At 45.9% G+C, this 19,946-nt stretch overlaps 5 protein-coding genes across 6 annotated transcripts; 3 read left to right on the plus strand and 2 right to left on the minus strand.

Annotated features, from left to right (window-relative positions):
* The first annotated feature begins 627 nt into the window (after positions 1–627).
* On the plus strand, positions 628–3,591 carry Naa35 (N-alpha-acetyltransferase 35). Its single transcript, XM_017161539.3, has 7 exons — positions 628–742; positions 801–897; positions 995–1,364; positions 1,422–1,992; positions 2,048–2,229; positions 2,284–3,321; positions 3,384–3,591. The coding sequence occupies exons 2-7, from the start codon at positions 887–889 to the stop codon at positions 3,522–3,524; spliced, it is 2,313 nt and encodes a 770-aa protein (XP_017017028.1). The 5' UTR covers positions 628–742; positions 801–886; the 3' UTR covers positions 3,525–3,591.
* On the minus strand, positions 3,533–4,871 carry Zfrp8 (Zinc finger protein RP-8). Its single transcript, XM_017161541.3, has 3 exons — positions 4,494–4,871; positions 4,342–4,426; positions 3,533–4,286 (listed from the first exon to the last, which is right to left on the minus strand). The coding sequence occupies exons 1-3, from the start codon at positions 4,760–4,762 to the stop codon at positions 3,597–3,599; spliced, it is 1,044 nt and encodes a 347-aa protein (XP_017017030.1). The 5' UTR covers positions 4,763–4,871; the 3' UTR covers positions 3,533–3,596.
* A 336-nt stretch (positions 4,872–5,207) lies between these two features.
* Positions 5,208–17,008, plus strand: Smurf (SMAD specific E3 ubiquitin protein ligase). Of its 2 annotated transcripts, XM_041776792.2 has the most exons (9): positions 5,208–5,520; positions 5,583–5,796; positions 5,982–6,420; positions 6,490–6,528; positions 12,791–13,027; positions 13,096–15,280; positions 15,339–15,538; positions 15,603–15,766; positions 15,841–17,008. In XM_041776792.2, the coding sequence occupies exons 3-9, from the start codon at positions 6,366–6,368 to the stop codon at positions 16,123–16,125; spliced, it is 3,165 nt and encodes a 1,054-aa protein (XP_041632726.1). In that variant the 5' UTR covers positions 5,208–5,520; positions 5,583–5,796; positions 5,982–6,365; the 3' UTR covers positions 16,126–17,008. The 2 variants fall into 2 exon arrangements, with proteins under 2 accessions (XP_041632726.1, XP_017016974.1); XM_017161485.3 differs by having other exon boundaries at positions 5,208–5,796.
* On the plus strand, positions 6,513–10,198 carry ND-51L1 (NADH dehydrogenase (ubiquinone) 51 kDa subunit-like 1). The gene is made up of 2 exons (XM_017161487.3): positions 6,513–6,528; positions 8,111–10,198. The coding sequence occupies exon 2, from the start codon at positions 8,187–8,189 to the stop codon at positions 10,161–10,163; it is 1,977 nt and encodes a 658-aa protein (XP_017016976.1). The 5' UTR covers positions 6,513–6,528; positions 8,111–8,186; the 3' UTR covers positions 10,164–10,198.
* LOC108070857 (uncharacterized) lies at positions 11,885–12,119 on the minus strand. Its single transcript, XM_017161488.3, has one exon. It carries the CDS (start codon positions 12,092–12,094, stop codon positions 11,918–11,920), a length of 177 nt encoding a protein of 58 aa, XP_017016977.1. The 5' UTR covers positions 12,095–12,119; the 3' UTR covers positions 11,885–11,917.
* Positions 17,009–19,946: the final 2,938 nt, after the last annotated feature.

Consider the following 19,946-nt stretch of genomic DNA (forward strand, 5'->3'; position numbering starts at 1 on the left):
CTGCTAGTTAACATGAGTTCCAAGCTATCTGCAAATTGAGTAAAACCGCGAAAAGCAAGGGAGAATTGGGGAGCCATTGGCCCAAATAGAGAGTAAGAGCGATTTGGGGAGAGCGAGTGGGTCCCGCGTTTGGTGTAAACAAACCAATTCAACCCCTCGAGTGATTTTTTTTTTCGATACTTGTAACATTCAGCAGGCGACAACGGACAACCCCAAAATCCGTGGGGCGGGCGCCCAGTAAATCCCGAGTGAAAGCGCGAGCGAGCTTTTCCGTTTTGAGACCACACACGATAAGAGCCCTGCTGATAAGGTAGACGCGTTCTCCTCCAGCTCATAGCATTTTTACAAGATAAGAATATTTGGTTAATAACGAAACAAAGCTCCCGACGGACTATCGTCTTTTAGCGGCTAAGTACGGCACTGTTCTGTTTGGTTCTGCTGGTCGTGTGGCCCACGGAAAACGCTGGCTTGCAGTTCATTCAATTGGTTTCGTTAATGAGCTTGCCGCCGCCGCCGCCGCCGCCAGTCCAATGAACCAGCCTTCCTGTTTATTCCCATTTTCACCTGACTCAGCATTTGAATTTCGTAACAGTTTTAACGTCTGAAAGCTTGCCGTTTTGGCGCGCAAATTAAATGTCTATCGGTATCGGAATCGGTGGCTTATTCTTCCGTTTATCAGCACTGTTTTGCCGGTCGTTTAGCAGCACTGTAGACTGAGGCGCTTACTAACACAGTTATTCTGGTAATTTTTTTTTTTTGGTTTAATATATTATAATTTATAAATAAAAGACTTTTAAAAGCGTGTCGAGCCACAAATTGTTCGCCCGACGAGCGCCCACAGAAGACATAGGCAGCGACTTTACTCGTCTGTACGGAGCAGAGCACCATGAACGGAAGGTGAGGCAGGAGAGCACCACCGGTGCCGTGATTCTCTAATTCCGTCTATATATATATATATGTACATATATGAATTCCCACCCCTCCCTTCCATTAGCGTTGCAGATCCAGCGGACTTCCAGGCGGCCACTGCGGCCGCCGCCGCTGCTGCACGTGCCAGTAGCTCCGAGCAGGACGAGTGGAGCGTGGGCGAGTGCGGTTTTCTCGATCCGGAGGTTCAGCGCACCTTACGGAGCGGCAGTGCCGCCGAGGACATCACACAGTACCCAATCCACGGCTGGATAGATGTCACCAAGGAGTTCCACGACGCCTGCACCGAACTTCAGCCGGGGGAGCTGGCCCAGGACATGCTCTTTGGGCTGTTCGAGGCCATGTCGGCGATTGAGATAATGGACCCAAAAATGGACGTTGGCATGGGCTTCGACAAACAGGACCTGCCGCCGCCCTCCTTTGAGGCTGCCATTGCGGTAAGGTTTTGAATTAGAATAGCATGTTGTCCTTGCTTAACGCGGATTCGTTTTTAGACGGGCGCCATCAAGCTGGAAGATCTCACGCCCTCCGAACTGATTGGTACCTTCGATGCTCTCTTCTCCTGCATTGTGTCCTGGCTGGAGGGTAACTCCATGGACCAGGTGCTCTTCACCTGCCTCTATCTGCACGCTCCCTCTCAGATCAAGGACCGGGCACTGCGTGTCTTCTGCACGGCCGTCCGCAATCTAATAGTGGTCATCAAGAATATTATTTCTGCGGCTGCCGTCAACGAGGAGGAGGATTTCCAGTTGTATGGTAACTCTGCCTTGCTGGCCGCCGAGAAGGCCCAACCCGCCACTGTATATAGTGCCCTCAAGGATGTCGAGGACGAGGTGGTGCGCAGATGCAAGAAGTTGACGGCCACAGAGGATTGGATGGCTGTGGTAAACAGGCTGCGCTTCATGCGTAACCTCTTCCAGGTTATCTACCTAGTGGAGCAAATGGCAAACGCCGATGCGGCAGACGAGTCCATCAATGAGATCCATAAGAACCTCAAGGTGGCCATGGAGTTGCTGCCGCTTATCAGGAAGACCATGGATCGGGGCATACAGCCGGAGAAGGGCTGTAAGTGAGCTTTGATCAACCGTTGGCAGCATTAACCACCGTTTATTCCCCGCAGCTGAAGCACCCAATCCTATGGGCTTCTCGCCACGCATTCATGACCGCAGCCAACCGCCCGCATTTCCGCGTAGCATAAAGATCAGGGATCGTCCGGCCAGCTACCAGTTCCTGGAGGAAATGATCTCACGCTTTAAGTACGCCTGTAAAGTCGTTAAGCACAAGGATTACTACTCTGCTCTGGTAGGCTAAGCTTTGAATTTAACGGGAACCCTTTTAAGCAGACTTTTTTTTCAGAACTTCTTCATCGAGTACAGCAAAAAGTCTGGGCAATGCATCCTCTCCAGAAGCGTTCTGCAAAGCCTGTTCAGCTCCAACATCCGGATAGTGCATGGCAAGCTTCCCATGAAGCAGTTCCTGCGCCACTCCGTGCAGATCTTCAACTCGCCGCCTGTGCTCAATGCCAAGCATCCGGTGGCCGCGGATCCCAAAGTACAACAGCACCTGGAGAATTTCTTCCGATACTGCATCAACATGAACACGTTCACCCAGTTTATCCGCATCTGTGGTTTTAATCGGGCCCGGCAGAGGGACAAGCTGGCGCGTTTAATTGAAAACTTCGACACCATTCAGGTGGATGCGGCGCGTCTCGACTCGCTGATGAACCAACTGGCCAACGAGCGCGCCATGGAGGGCAACGAGTCGATGGCCACTGCCCTGAAGCACAGCACCCACTTCTCGACCTGGGTGCTGTACAACTGCTTCCGTGCCATGCTGATCTTCCTGATGTCCGGTTTTGAGCTGGAGCTGTATGCTGTCCACGAGTTCCTCTACATATACTGGTATCCGTACGAGTTCCTCATTGGCTTCCTGGTATCCGCGCTGACGCGCACAGAGAACATTTTGCTGGCTCAGGAAGAGTATGCTGAGCATCAGAGCAGACTGCAGAGTGCCGGTGCGGGAGCGGCAAAGAATCGAAAGGTCGCTAAGCCTAAAAAGAACAAGAAACAACAGCGTCCATACCGCGGCGAGATTGTCTACTACCATGCCCTGCTCAGTCTCTGCGGTGGCATGTACAAGGCCATGGGCGCCTTGACCAAAGACGGGCGCGTTCGCCTGCCGCTGTCCCAGTTCGACAACGAGGAGATCCGCTACAATCGCCGCTTCCTGCCCTTCGCCACGCTGACCAGCCCGCCTCCCGTTTCATACCCGGAGTTCAGGAACATCAGGGAGCATATGATGGAGCCCAGCGTCGAGGACCTTTACACTTACGCGGGCAAGCACTTCAACCAGGCGCGCAATGTGCTGGAGAGCATTCAGAATCCCGACCAGGAGGTAAGTGAGGACTCTGTCCATAAAATGTACCATATAATCAAAGTGTAATTATTTCCTGCCAGATGTTGGATCTCCTGCAAATTGCACGCACTAACTTTGTGGTGATGAATGTGCTGGCCCGAGGACACCAAAAGGAACTGAAGCGCCAGCCAGAGTTTGACTTCTCGAAGCACAGCTACTTCCCCATCATCAAACTAAAGTAGACCATGTGTTCGTGTTCGTGTTTTCCACAATTGACAAGAATATAAAATTTACATGTATGCATTTTAACTCTGTCAGCTCTGCTCCTCCGCGACAATGTCCTGCTTGATCAGCAGCTCCTCCTCATAACCCTCGATGGGGCAGCTCTTGGCGCATGTGTAGACCGCTAGCACGCCCCAATCAAGGTTCTCGTCGTCCAGCAGCGTCAGAGTCTGGGGCATAATCTGGAACTCGAACTGGCGGGCTCCTCCGCAGCGTTTGCAGTTGGGCAGCGGCTGCAGTTGATCCGCCACCGTCCGGGCGGTATCTGTAATCCACAGGGGCTGGCCACCCCGCTTGTAGCGAACAATCTGCTCGGGTTCCGCTGCCGTTTGCTTCTTGAACTGACGGAAGGTCTTGTCATCGGCGGCAGCCGTATTGCCAAAGTATTTGTCCATCTCCGCCTCGGATACGTTGCTTAGGTCACCAGTCTTGCCGCTGGCCTCCAGCTCCTGGAACTCTGCCAACCGGGCATCGTCGTCTTTGTCGTCTTCCGAAGCTTTTGTGGGATTGCTGTCCATCACGATTTCGAACTCGGGAAACTCGACTTTGATGAGCGCTTCGCGGGTCACTTCCGCAGAGGATCCGCAGTTCAGCTTGTGGCGTGGCCAGTGCGCTCGCTGATGCTCCGCAGAGCAATAGTGGATGGCTTTGCACTTTGCGCAGGCGTGAGGAGCATGGCAACCGCAGGCGGCACACAGTTTCTTCAGGCAGGGAATAGCTGGCTAGAAGAGATTAAGTTAGGAATTGGATGCTAAACAGGTTATAATTGATTCCCACCAGAGGATCGCCTTCGTCATCCGGATCCTCTTCCGAGAAAAACTTGTTCTTGAGCGGCAATTGTGATCTTAGCACCGTGAAATTGCTGAAATTACAGGAAAATATCCACGTTTATTAGTCACATTTTTCTGTAAAAAATCGTCGTTGCTTACCCCGCACTCTGGGCCTGCTGACAGTCCGGATTCCGGCATAGGAACACATAGATAGACCGATGGAAATTAAAGTCATCTTCGTAGGGAGCGTAAAGTTGGGCCAGGAAGGATTTGGGCGCCTTGCACTTGCTGCACTGCAGCTGTGAGGGGGGTGGCAGGCTGTCCAGTTCCAGCCACGCGGGTTGACCGCCCAACTTGCTGGGGAAGTACCGGTTAGTTAGCCAATTGGCGTCGTCGCGTTTTTCGGCAAATCCCAAGTCGATGTCCATTCCAGAAACTCCAAAAACTTTATAGTATGGCAAAGAAGTTTTTAAAAAACTAAAATTAATAATAATAATAACTGCAAATAGGACCGCCGGCCTTTCAGTCTATAATGTTTTTAAATCTTCAGAAAAGTCGAAGTTTTCCTAATTCGTAGCCACTGGTCACACTGGTCTCGTGACTTGGCGTTGCCACATGTGGCAAGGAATATAACGGCTTTTCAACTATTTTCCATTCAGCACTTCATTTTAAACAATTAAAATAATAAATGTAGGGTTCGTTATATTGCGGGGCATCCAGAACTATTTGTTTTTCTGCGGAAAATTGCCGGAAAACTACCAAAAAAGACTCGTGACTAGCTGTTGAACCAGAGCTGCCACACTTTTCTTATCCCATCGTTATATCGACAGGTCCCACCTCTAGACGACAACAATCGATATCGAGTGTGTAGCGCCATCGAGGACTTCCCATCTCAACCGATAACACAAAAGTACGAGAAATAAAACAACGCGTTAAAAATATTTAAGGAAACCATAAAAACAATAGCGCTTGCGGCCGCGACAACATATTTTCGCGCATCAATTCGTAAATTGAATAATTCAGCGGTCGTGAAAGCGTGGGGCGAGCGTAGTGCGTACGGCAAAATTCGTGTGAATAGAGCCACAGAATTCAGCCTCCTTCGGTTAAGTTATTATTGCAAATTTCGTAGCACACACACACACAGAGAGACGGGCGCGTTGTGAGCGAGGGGAATGCGAGTGTGCAAGTAAATATAGTGAGACACCCATACTGGAGCAGCGACTAAATTAAAGTTAATTAAACGCCTAGTGGTATTTCATTTAATGCAATTTGTGAAATAATACCGACGAGGGAGGGAGCCGAGACGAGACGTCGCATCTCCTCCTCCGTTACCTCTCCCTCTCTACCCAGCAGCAGCATGCGTGAGGGGCGTATGTATGTGTGTGCGAGTGAGTGAGCGAGACATGTGCGTGTGAGGTGCAGCAGCAGCAGCAACAACAACTGTAACAAAACAGTTTTTCGGGTGAGTTTTTTTGTGAATATATTTTGCCTACCTGCGAATTTGTGGGAATCCGAGATCTCTCAGTATACCTTTCGGGCTGGGCTCTGTGCGCTCGTCCATACTTATGTACATGCATTAACCCATTATCTCGGCAGAGAATTTATTATTAATACCTGATTTCTATTTGTTATCTTGCCATTTTGCAGCGTGTAATAACCAGCAAATCGCTGTTATTATTTATATATCTATATATTCGTGTGCAATGACAAGTAGCAGCGGCGGCAGCAACAACAATTGCAACTATCAAGGCTATCGAAACAGCGACAGCAACAGCGGCCACAACAACACTTGCAGTTGCTACCTTCGGCAATGAAATTACTATTTCTTGCCGCCTTCACCTGCTCCTCCTCTTCCTCCGCCTCCGCTTCCTACACCTCCTTCTCCGCTGCTTCTCCTCTGTTGTCCGCCGAACCAACAACAAACATGAGCGCGTCGCGTAATTGTCGTATAAATAAATAAACAAAATACAAAATAAATCCACATTTATTTTTCTATACAAACCAAACAATATCAATTAAAAATCGGAAATTATGAATAAATTGGATTATCCACGTCGCAATGGTACACACAAAGTTCGAATAACGAGTAAGTAGTTTCTGGCATATTTTTGGTTCATCTTGAATACATTTTAATAATTTATTGCCTTTTTTGCAGTATTGTGTGCTAGAAACTTGGCTCGCAAGGATTTATTTCGTGAGTATTTCTTACCTTTAAATCGTATATTAAATAGGTTACCATTTTTCTAAACTCGAATTAAGGTATAGATCAAAACATATTGAGGCCGCCAGGATAGATAGATTTTGATCACCTAAAAGATACAACATCAGAAGTACCTAAGCTAATTCCAGGAAAACTCCTGAACTAAACATGGGCTTAATTTTTAGGGAATTCTAGCAATTAATAAGGCTTTAACCAGAGCCAAAATCTATAAACTACATATGTTTATGTTCCCATGGATTATGAGCCCAGATTAGGTCTACGATTCGAGTCCTAATTACTTGGTTTGATTTTCTTTTTCGGTAATTATACCATCGTGGAATCTTTGGGGGATTTTCCCGAGAATTTCGCCTGCTCCAGATACAGTAAAGTTTTGTTTTTTTGATTCGTTTGCCTTTTGCTTTCAAAAACCATCAATTACGCACCTGTTTAGCCGTCCAATCAAAACACACTTTTGCGGTAAATTAAAGTTTTGTTTTATTTTCTGCGGCATTTGCTTGCGGCGTTCGTCTTCTTCTTTGCATTTATCTATGCATATGAGGGGGTATCGCTAAAATTAGCACTTCCTTTTGTCTACTTTCATTTTTATACAAATTGCGGAAAAGGGGTGTGAATGTGTGTGCCACAGTATGCGAGTGTGCGTGTGTGTGTGCGCCTCCATATCTGAGCTCTTTTTCCATATTTTGTTTAGATATAACAAAAGTGATTATTACTAATTTGCTTTCATTGCGGCTCCCTCACTCGCTCGCTCAGTGGCAGTGGAAATACAAACAGAAACAGTAACAGCCACAACTCACACACGGCATAATTTTTCTTTCCCTGTATTTTTTATTTATTATTTTCTTGTCCATTTTTTACACTTGGCTGTACTTAAATCACGCGCCAGGCATTGCCCAATATGCTGCCCTAAAAACTACAAACTATATATGATTTGATATGTGCTTGCCTGATGATATATTCAATATTCCGTTTTTGGGGGATCGCTGGGATCCCAGCAATGGCCGTCACTTTCGATATGGAAATGGCATATTAATGCTAATGTCTAGCTGGCTCTGACATTACCGTGATTCCCATAGATACCATGTAGAATATTATGGTTTATATTTAGTCTTGTTTTTATTTAACAAGTCAAAGGATATGACTAACTAAAACAAACTATTAAGACCTTAAGACCCTAAGAAGCCTTAGCATCTGGTGGCATATTAATGTTCCCGTTGTGAATCCCAGTAGCAAAACTATATTATAGCTTACTTACTCTTGGCCACTCTTTTCCCATTTTTCTTTTCTGCCTTATACATATAGTTTTTTCTTCACATTTTATCGACTCTTTTGGTGATTAGATTTGAGTTATTTACCAGGCGTCGCCGTGTGTACCGTCATGGCAATGGGAAAGTCCATTCTTCGCGTGGTCTGGATTTTTGGTTATATTGCGATGTTATAAATAGATCTGTTAGGGCCATACACATTTATTTTTTTTACTACATATGAGTAATGTCTGCATAATGGGTTTTCCTCCTATCACATGTATTATTTAAAAACTTAACTTGGATCATAGTAGGCTATGGCACTTCCCATCAACAAAACCAAGATATCCCCCAAATGAGAATTCAGCACTACCGGATATAGACGACACCATGATTTCTTTATTGCTGCGTCGCCGTCCTTTCACCGATTACAAGACATTTTTGGGATCCATTCGAGGTGGACGACGATGCTTATCGGGAGTCAAGAAGCTTAAAGATGACCGCAAGTCTGCCACAAACTCTGGGATGATAAAATATGTTCTGGCAGAAGAGGGAGTTGAATATGTAAAGATAACACAGCAGATATACGCGGTATGCTCCACGTACCACACCATGAGCCATGGAAAATCCATCAATGATAAAAACGATGATCTGCTATCTTTTGAGCAACGAAGCATTAAGCGAGAGGATAATAAAAAAGCAAACAATGCGGATTCTCGAAAATTTCCACTAAAACGGGGGCCACCTACAGCGAAATTTCCCGTCAATGAAAATGCGGACAAATTACTGGAAAAAGCTGAATTCCGTGAACTACAGGAGAAATTATTAAAGGGACTCAGGGATAGGGCTAAGGAAAATGTGGAATATACAAATTCTAATACAAAGAATAAACCAAATGAAGGAATAAAGAAAGCCAAGGAGCCAGCAAAACCAGCCAGTCCACCAACTCCGCCACCGCCACCACCTGCTACGGGGGCTAATCCACCATCCAAAGGGGGTGCCCCGCCACCACCACCGCCGCCTGGGACACCACCAGTCCAGACGAAAACCACTTTTGGTCCACTTGCAGATGCTGATCGCATCTTTACCAACTTATATGGACGCCACGATTGGCGTCTGAAGGCGGCCATGAAGCGCGGCGACTGGTACAAGACCAAGGAGATCCTGGATAAGGGTGAAAAGTGGATCGTACATGAGATCATGACTTCGGGGCTGCGAGGACGCGGTGGCGCCGGGTTCCCCAGTGGCTTGAAGTGGTCCTTTATGCATCAACCTCCGGATGGCAGGCCCAAGTTCCTGCTAGTCAACGCAGACGAAGGAGAACCGGGCACCTGTAAGGATCGTGAGATTATGCGCCACGATCCGCACAAACTGGTCGAGGGATGTCTCATTGCTGGCCGGGCCATGGGAGCCAACACAGGATTCGTTTATATCCGTGGAGAGTTTTACAACGAGGCCTGCAACCTTCAGTATGCCATCATAGAGGCTTACAAGGCAGGTTATCTGGGCAAGAACGCATGCGGTTCCGGCTTCGATTTCGACCTGTACGTGCAACGGGGAGCTGGAGCCTATATATGTGGCGAGGAAACATCCCTGATTGAATCGCTGGAGGGCAAGGCTGGAAAGCCGCGTAACAAGCCACCATTTCCGGCAAATATTGGTGTGTTTGGCTGCCCCTCAACGGTGAGTAATGTGGAAACTGTGGCGGTGTCTCCAACCATCTGTCGTCGTGGTGGCAAGTGGTTCGCCAGCTTTGGACGGACTCGGAACTCGGGCACCAAGTTATTCAATATCTCTGGTCACGTCAACACTCCATGCACCTTCGAGGAGGAGATGTCAATGCCCACCAGGGAGCTGATTGAACGCCATGCTGGCGGAGTGATTGGCGGCTGGGACAACCTGTTGGCCATCATCCCGGGCGGTTCCTCGACTCCTTGTATTCCGAAGAAGGCTGCCGAGACTTCAATCCATGACTATGACGGCCTGATGGCAGTGCAATCGTCCTTGGGCACTGGCGCCCTGATAGTGATGAACAAGGACACGGACATCATAAAGGCCATTGCCCGACTTTCGGCCTTCTACAAGCACGAGAGCTGCGGACAGTGCACTCCATGCCGCGAGGGCCTCCACTGGGTAAACATGATCATGCAGAGATTTGTGACAGGCCAGGCTCAGATTGCGGAGATCGACATGCTGTGGGAACTTACCAAGCAGGTCGAAGGCCATACCATCTGTGCCCTGGGTGATGGCGCCGCCTGGCCGCCGCAGGGACTCATTCGTCACTTTCGGCCGCTGATCGAGGAGCGAATCAAGGAGCGAGAGGCTTGCGATAAGGCTGCAGAAGAGGAAACTCCTTGTTTAGAATAAAGCGTGTGCCAAGAGAGCAGTGACAGACCGTCATAGTCGATTCAGTTTTCTTCCTCCAGTTAGCGGTGGCATGCGGCTGACTTCATGCTCCGCTGATTGTCGGCTTCCGTCCGAGTGAAAGTGCAGCCAGTCGTTAACTTCCTCGCCTTGCCGCCGACTGGGCCACGAAATTGTGCCACGTAGCGTTAAGCCAAAGGGGTTGAACATACTGCTGGCCATGCCGCCATGCTGCCAAGCTGGTCCAAAAGGCGGCGGCGGCGGCTTCGGGTCTGTTGGTCGCCAATCCGAAAAGAGGGCTTTCTTTCTTTCATTCTCTCACTTTTTAGTCAGTTCAGCCATGAAGAGCGTGGTGTGAAATTGCGGCTTGGTTGGGCTTGGGCTTATGCAATTTAGTAGCTTTGTTTTATTCTGATACCATACGATATAGATATTTGTTTATAGAATGAGGGGATAACATTTTATGAGTTTGCCTTGACCAATTTAATGCGGGAACTCGTGATTGTTCAGGTTCTATAAGCTCTACTGATTAGTATAACTTTTTCTATTACACTCTGCTGTCAACATTGGCACATATTTCCACATCCGCTCAATTTTGTATAAGTTTAAGGCTACAAAAGCATTTATAATTCTTGTAGACTTTACAAAATATGTTCTTAGAAATTTGTCAAGTTGTAAAAGAATTCTTTACCAAGTACCTCCTTTCTTTGTTTGCAACTTGAGTAAACCTTTGACTTCCTTATAGAGAGTGTGCCTTAGTGGTTCCTTCTACCTACCTCTTACTCCTTTTGCATGTGGCCACACTTTGTGTGTTCTCTCTTGCATAAAATCAATCAACAGCTGCCTGGCGACACAGACACAGGCACAGACGCTGGCCTACTCAAGTTACCTGACCAAGACAAACAGGTCGGATCGGGTAGGTCCTCCTCGCCAGCTGATGACAGGCCTGTGCCTGTGCCATACTCGTGGCCCTAGCCGTGACAACAGCGGCCACCATAGCCTTGAGATAACGATTCACGAATAGATATAGATATACATAGATACAAATATGGGAGTGCGAAAAAACCTAGTTGCGATATTCAGCCGGTGGTAACCGGGCCATGAGTCAGAAGCTGTCGAAGCGCGAGCGACTGACTGGTTGGGTTTAGTCGGGTCTGCTGGTCTGCTGGTCCGCTGGTCTGTGTAAATCATCCATGTGCCCCCCAACCAGCCCGGCTCGATAGTTCTTAATTGTTTAATTCAGGCGGAATGCCGTGCGCTTAATTTGTCAAGATTCGAGGCATTATCGGTGGGTCGCCTAAGACGATAAGCGATGTAGCGGCAGCGGGGGTTCCTACTATATATTTATATTTCTGATAGCGGAGATTGGCAAATAGATTCCCCGTTTCGTGCTTCCACTCCCTTCCGGCTCCTCCAGAGAGCGCCGGACATTTGTTTCCATATCTCTATCTCCGACTAATGACACTTGACCGCATTCACCGTAAACATTTTCATTGAAGCATTGTTCAGATTTAATTGACATTCCCTGCCCTTAGGCTAAAAAGCATAAAAAGTGGCCCACTTTAAACGAAAACTTCGAAGTTGATTCTCAGAAACTAGAGCTAAAATTAGAATGTCTATTTTCTACACAATTTGGGGACAGATTTTAATATGCCGAATGATTGGTAATATTCTCTTGAAATTCTTTAAATAAGCTAAGGGCTAAAAAGGAACTTGATTTGATATTTGTTTTATGAAAGGTATAATTTATTTATTTATTAACCATAGGGATTAAAAGGTGGTGTGGTGGGAATCTGTGGCATTTGTCCTGGTCGCGGATTCCAGCCCCTGTGGCGTCTCTCGTCGAAGGGAAATGGCTCTCCTGCAGCCAGGGTTACGAACAGGAAAATGGCCAAAAGTCCCAGCAGGTGAATCAAAGTAGATGTAGAAGCCATTGCTAATTATTTACTTGTAATGATCACTGACTGGGAGGGGCTGTGCTTATATAGGTCCCCCAGCTCAGCTCAGCTGGTGGGGTACTGTCCCCCGAAAGCGATAAGCCACAACTGAAACGGGAACTCACACAATCGGGGGAACTTCTGCTCTGGGATTTGTTTAATCTGACTCTGCATTGTTGACCTCCTCCAAAGAAGAGAAGATTATAGTCGGAGTTGTTGAAGCTTCGGTGTATTTTTGTGGCACCTGCAAGCAGCCTGGTTTTATTTGTAGCCGTTGGGCAAAGCCAGGATGTTGATGGATATATCCAGCGATGGCTCTGTACAAATGCAACAGCATCAGCAGCATTAGAATCACCAGGAACCTGACACGCTCCATGCTTGATACAAACTAAACACGTTTAAGATAAGCCAACAAACTTAAATAGGTTTATTTTTTGTGTGCATTAATGGTTTTTCGATCAAATTTAACACTCTAAACAGGCATTTACGGTGTAAATGGGGCTCATTTAGCACAATCACATGCAGTGTAATGATCATGACAATGATTAAGACCGACAATGGGTTGAATGCTTACACAGAACAATATCTAGTTAACAATTCAATTCATATAAGATACAATTTTTTCAAATTTTGCCAGCCTGTAATAACCTCTAATTTACTTAACTAATTTGTATTTATTTATTGTCCCAATAGGTCTGCCCGATCCATTTGCCAAGGTTCAAGTGGATGGCACTGGCCAGGTGTACACGACGGAGATAAGCAAGTCCTCGCTGGATCCCAAATGGAATGCACACTACGATTTGTTTCTGGGCATCGGCGATGCCATCACGATAACCGTGTGGAATCAGCGGAAGATACACAAGGGCAGTGGATTTCTGGGATGTGTCAGGATACCCGCTTTCAACATACAAAGCCTCAAGGGAGCGGGATGTAAGTTAACCTTTTCTTTTTCCACAAAAAGAGCAAACCTTCTTACACCAAATACTTTTTCCATACAGTTCAACGCTTGGATCTGGGCAAACTGTCACCGGATGACGATGAGCTGGTGCGTGGTCAAATCATCATATCGCTCCTCTCGAAGGATGGTCCCGGCAGTGGCAATCCTTTGGCCATCGTTGGACCCAGTGGCGATGTCCGTGGACCCTCGGAGGACGACTCATCGGAGGATAGCTTGCCGGAGGGCTGGGAAGAGCGGCGCACGGACAATGGTCGCATTTACTATGTGAACCATGCCACCAAGTCCACGCAATGGGACAGGCCCAGGCATCCCGTAGGCGCCACATCCCAACAGCAGCGCCACAACACACACAATGGCAACAACGGTGATCGACAGGCGCCGGCAGGTCCCACGCGTTCCACCACTTGCACGAATCTGCTTAATGGCGGCAACCGTAATAGGGATTTGGCGGTGACGGCTAACGATGAACGGCGTCACTCCACGGAGATATTGTCCAGTGTGGGTAAGGAGAACACCAGCCCTACAACGCCCGTGTCAGCCACCACAACACCTGGCAAGAAGTCCTCCTCATCGTCATCGGGAGGAGGTCGAACTCTTGAGCAACGTCCCACAAATGAACCGGCCACGCCCACTAGTAGCACGACGACAACGTCGACGCCGGGTCGCCTGCACAGCAACGACAATCATGTGAAAACGCCAAAGCATCAAACGAATGGCCATGCTCAGCCAGAGGCCACGCCCACATCGCCAACGGGACAGCAGAACTACGTGAACGGGAATGCTCAGAGTGGAAATAACAGTGGAACTGGAAGTGGCCAGGCGGCCCAACCCCAGAGCGCTAGCAATGGATGGACGCAGGAAGATGCCTCAACGACGACGCCGACCACGACGACTGCTACGGCGACAGCAACTCCTCCCAGGCATAGCCAGAGTCCGTCAACCCCTAATGCATCGCCACCAGCTCCTGTCACGCCTTCGGCCAATGGAAACGTGCACAGTCCAAATGCAAACAGTTCATCGGCGGGTGGCGGAGGAGGAGGAAGCAGATCCTATACAGCCGCCACACCCGGTCAGCGCTCGCAGCGTCGCAGTTCACGGCAGCAGGGAGAGGAGTCGTCCACGAGGCGACGTTCCTCGCGAGGAACTCGCAATGGAGGCACCTCTGGTGGAGGAGGATCGTCAAGCCAGCGTTATGCAACGGCGGCCATTGCTGCCGCCAATCAGGCAGCGCGTCCGTTTCTGGACCTGCCGCCGGGCTATGAAATGCGGACCACGCAACAGGGCCAGGTGTACTTCTTCCACATACCAACGGGTGTGTCTACGTGGCACGATCCAAGGATACCTCGTGACTTTGACACCCAACACCTGACGCTGGAAACAATCGGGCCGCTGCCCAGTGGCTGGGAGCAGCGGAAGACGGCCTCGGGCAGAGTGTACTTTGTGGACCACAACAATCGAACGACCCAGTTTACAGATCCTCGCCTCAGTGGCAGTATTCTGAGCATGATTCGTCGCGGAACAGGTGGCAATTCAGCTGCGCCTGCTGCCCCAGCGGCCGCGCCAACAACTGCAATGCAATCAGCAGCAACAGCAGCCGTTCCAGCGAACGCCACAGCGACTACAACGACGACCACCACGACTACAACTAACACCCCACATCGCATTGTGCCGGATCTGCCGCAGGGATTGCTCGAGAGCGCCGACCTTCTGCCCAAGTACCGCCGCGATTTGGTGGGCAAGCTGCGGGCTCTGCGCACCGAGCTGCAAACGATGCAGCCGCAATCCGGCCACTGCCGTCTGGAGGTGTCGCGCAACGAGATTTTCGAGGAGAGCTATAGACTGATTATGAAGATGCGGGGCAAGGACATGCGCAAGCGGCTAATGGTCAAGTTCAAGGGAGAAGAAGGCCTGGACTATGGCGGCGTGGCTCGCGAGTGGCTGCACCTGCTCTCCCGCGAGATGCTCAACCCGCAGTACGGCCTGTTCCAGTACAGTCGCGATGACCACTATACGCTGCAAATCAATCCGGACTCTGGAGTGAATCCCGATCACTTGTCCTACTTCCATTTCGTGGGACGCACCCTAGGCATTGCCGTGTTCCATGGCCATTGCCTGGATGGTGGCTTCACCACGCCCTTCTACAAGCAGCTGCTGAACAAACCCATCACGCTGGGCGACATCGAAGGCGTGGATCCGGAGCTGCATCGCAGCCTCACCTGGATGCTGTAAGTTTAGGATTTATTCGAAATTCCAAACAGGTTCTTATTGCTTCTGTAATTTTAGGGAGAGCAACATTAGCGGCATAATCGAGTCCACGTTTAGTGTGGAGAACAATAGCTTTGGCGCTCTGGTGGTGCACGAACTGAAGCCAGGTGGTGCCTCCATTCCCGTGACCGAGGAGAACAAGCGGGAGTATGTGAAGCTCTATGTGAACTATCGATTTATGCGCGGCATCGAACAACAGTTTTTGGCTCTGCAGAAAGGTTAGCCTCTTGGGAATATAGTTGGTCTAAATAAATGTAAAATTAATTTTAAAATATTTTATAGGTTTTTGTGAGCTTATACCCAGCCCGCTGCTGAGACCCTTTGATGAGCGCGAACTGGAATTGGTCATTGGCGGCATCTCCAGCATTGATGTCAACGACTGGCGCAACAATACGAGACTGAAGCACTGTACGAATGAGACCACGCAGGTGTTGTGGTTCTGGCAGGTGTGTATAGCTCCATTTCCTTCTGGACTATTAATCGTAAACATTTCAATATTTAATAAACTTAAATCTTCAAGGTGGTCGAGTCGTACAGCTCCGAGATGAGAGCTCGCCTGCTGCAGTTTGTGACGGGATCGTCACGTGTACCGCTGCAGGGTTTCCGGGCTTTGCAAGGCTCTACGGGAGCAGTGGGACCACGACTGTTTACCATTCACTTAACCGCTGATGTGCCCACACAGAACCTGCCCAAGGCGCACACCTGCTTTAATCGGATCGATTTGCCGCCCTACGAGACGTATCAGCTGCTCTGCGACAAGCTGACGCAGGCCGTTGAGGAGACCTGCGGCTTTGCAGTGGAGTAGGGACCACATAAGGGATGGAGTAACCAGAGATCCACCCCGACACCCGATCCACGCATATGCATATACATAGACACCTTTACAAATATATAATATATAAAGTACGCGATATATATCAAGGCGATTTGAAATCAAAATTCGACAAGAAGAGAGGTTTTTAATTTTTTATTATTTGTTTGTTGATAAAACTGCACCCCGCAGGCCCCCGTTTAATCTTGTGTGTGCTGCGCATTTTGCAGTTAAAAAATTTAATTATTTAGCTAAGTATGTTAGTTACCAAGTGCATATACATATGAATATATCCACATACACACCCCACACATATATCGATCTATATCCTGGCCTTTGTTTGTTTACGTCGTGGCGTGGCGTGTTATAAATTGTAGTTTTAAATATATATACATTATATATATATATTACGAAACCAATTATACAAATACAATTATACAAGATTATACATATATATATATATATCATATAGTTGATAATTAGGCATAACGAAATTTTTAATAATTGTAGGCATTGGACCGGCAATTTTCTTGTGCTTTTTTGTTTAGTTTAATTGATACATTTTTGATGTTTATTAATTACATTTTGTACATTTTATAAAAACCAATCGAACGAGAGAACTCACTGCTAAGTTTTTAATTATTGTTTATTTTCGTCCTTAATCCCGACACACACATACACAAACATCGATCGAAGCACACCCTCACTTGCATATTTTATTAGTACGTAAGACAAACGCCTACCCCAAAAAAGAAAAGGAAATGCAAACAAAATAAGAGAAAAGAGAGAGCAAAACATAAGAACACTTGAAAAACTACTCAATTATTAAATTAGTTATTTTTTAACTCTTTTAAATAAATGCAAATTATTTAAATTACGCTTTTTGGTTTATTTTTATTTCGTTCCCGCTGCACATCGCCAAATCCAAGCACACTTAAGGATCAAATTTCATATACAAACAATTACATACAATACATCTTTACTGCATATTTACAAATCAGTTTTAAACGGAGAATACGAATTGGACAAATTTCTAGAAGGTGATATTAGTGAAAATTTTTAATCTGACTTTAATTAAAACGAAACGAATTGGTAGATATCTAAGAGACCCCAATCAAACCCCAGCTCTCCCCCCAAAATGTAGTGCATATGTGAAAAATCTATTGATTTTGAATTGCGAACTTAACCCTCCTCCCTACAACAAAAGATACAACACAAATCGATCGTTAACTCTTTAGCTTTAGCGAGATCTAGGAAACGAATGACTAAGAATTCGGGGGCAGTAATCCTGCGCACATTGACAAGGACTCTGCTTGATTAACCAAAAAGGGATTAATAAATAAATGAGCCTTACATGATATGTCTTTTATTGGGGGAACATTTCTATATATATATTTTGGAATCATATATGGGTATGCATGAATTTATCTAAATGTATTTTCTTTTCTGTGTTAGTTTTATTAGGCTGAGTTTAATAATAATAATTAATATTTGTTTAATTTTGCACCATTTTAAAGTTGGAAAAAATTGAGTAAAACTGTTGTAGATTTTGTTTATATGACTTTTAGCCATCATTTGCTTTTTGGCCTTGATATACCAAGAAGTTAAAAAATAAGATATTTTTTATATAAAACAAGAAAGGAAGCTAACTTCGGCACGCCGAAGTTTGTATACCCTTGCAGATATTATTTTATTACATTTTAACTATACTTATTATGTTTACAGTTTGACAGTTACAGTTACGTTCCAAGCTTTACATTTTATCAACATCTACCGGTCGCTTCAACTCACAAAAGTTGTCATTTTGTCACATTAATGCAAAATAGCTGGATGAGCATCACTGGCATTTAGTGAGATGCCATTTTGTCCCAATAATGTAAAATAGCTAGTTGAGCATCACTGGCAGTTAGTGAGATGCCATTTTGTCCCAATAATGCAAAATAGCTAGATGAGCATCACTGGCAGTTAGTGAGATTCCATGTTGTCCCAATAATGCAAAATAGCTAGATGAGCATCACTGGCAGTTAGTGAGATTCCATTTTGTCCCAATAATGCAAAATAGCTAGATGAGCATCACTGGCAGTTAGTGAGATGCCTTTTTGTCCCAATAATGCAAAATAGCTAGATGAGCATCACTGGCAGTTAGTGAGATGCCATTTTGTCCCAATAATGCAAAATAGCTAGATGAGCATCACTGGCAGTTAGTGAGATGCCTTTTTATCCCAATACTGCAAAATAGCTAGATGAGCATCACTGGCAGTTAGTGAGATTCCATTTTGTCCCAATAATGCAAAATAGCTTGATGAGCATCACTGGCAGCTAGTGAGATGCCATTTTGTCCCAATAATGCAAAATAGCTAGATGAGCATCACTGGCAGTTAGTGAGATTCCATTTTGTCCCAATAATGCAAAATAGCTAGATGAGCATCACTGGCAGTTAGTGAGATGCCTTTTTGTCCCAATAATGCAAAATAGCTAGATGAGCATCACTGGCAGTTAGTGAGATGCCATTTTGTCCCAATAATGCAAAATAGCTAGATGAGCATCACTGGCAGTTAGTGAGATGCCTTTTTATCCCAATACTGCAAAATAGCTAGATGAGCATCACTGGCAGTTAGTGAGATTCCATTTTGTCCCAATAATGCAAAATAGCTAGATGAGCATCACTGGCAATTAGTGAGATGCGATGCCATTTTGTCCCAATAATGCAAAATAGCTAGATGAGCATCACTGGCAGTTAGTGAGATGCCTTTTTGTCCCAATAATGCAAAATAGCTAGATGAGCATCACTGGCAGTTAGTGAGATGCGATGCCATTTTGTCCCAATAATGCAAAATAGCTAGATGAGCATCACTGGCAGTTAGTGAGATGCCATTTTGTCCCAATATTGCAATATAGCTAGATGAGCATCACTGATGCAGATGAGCATCACTGATGCAAGTGAGCAAAAATTTCCATTCAATTTGGCCGCTTCCCAAACTGGGGTAACAGGCGAACAGAAATCAGCAGCAAGCAACGGAAAACTGGTATAAACTGTTATAAAAACTTTTGGGCAAAAATAATAATTGGTATAAACTTTTATATTTCATTTTATGCATTTATACCTATTTGTTGCCGACAACAACAGCTTATGGCAACAACAACCTTTTTACAACAACATCCCTACAGCAGCCCATCCAAATTTCCGAACATTTCCAAGCAAATTGCCCGTTTCCCAAATTGGGGTAACAGGCGAACAGAAATCAGCAGCAAGCAGCTGAAAACTGGTATAAACTGTTATAAAAAGTCCAAGTTTCAAACCATTTAGGAGCCGGCGCAAGTTAGCGGAGACTCAAACCTTTTGAATCCAAATTTAGGTGTTATTTTACAACTGCACCTGGGCACACTGAAAGCGAAGACTCAAACCAGATGTGACCATATTGTAAATTTTTTGGCTAAAATGTTGCCTAAATGCACCTGGGCACACTGAAACTGATCGTCGTTAAATTCAAATTCGAATTTGGCAGTTAAATTCAAATTCAAATTTGGCAGTTAAAATATTTAAAAAAAATTTGTTTAATTCTAAAAAAAATTTTAAATAAATATAAAAAATCTAAAAAATGTTAAAAATTCAGAAAAAAAATTTTAAAATTCAGAAAAATTTTTTAAAAGTTTAGAAGAATTGTAAAACATCCGAAAAAATGTTTAAAATTCAGATAACAAATTTAAAAATTTAGATTTTGCTTTCAAAATAATTAGATTTTTTCCCAAACGATCCCAAATAAATGCCGCCTTCACCAAACAATTGCACATTGAATTCACCATCTTTTATTGAT

Source organism: Drosophila kikkawai, chromosome 2R, assembly GCF_030179895.1.
Source record: "Drosophila kikkawai strain 14028-0561.14 chromosome 2R, DkikHiC1v2, whole genome shotgun sequence".
Lineage (NCBI taxonomy): Eukaryota > Metazoa > Arthropoda > Insecta > Diptera > Drosophilidae > Drosophila > Drosophila kikkawai.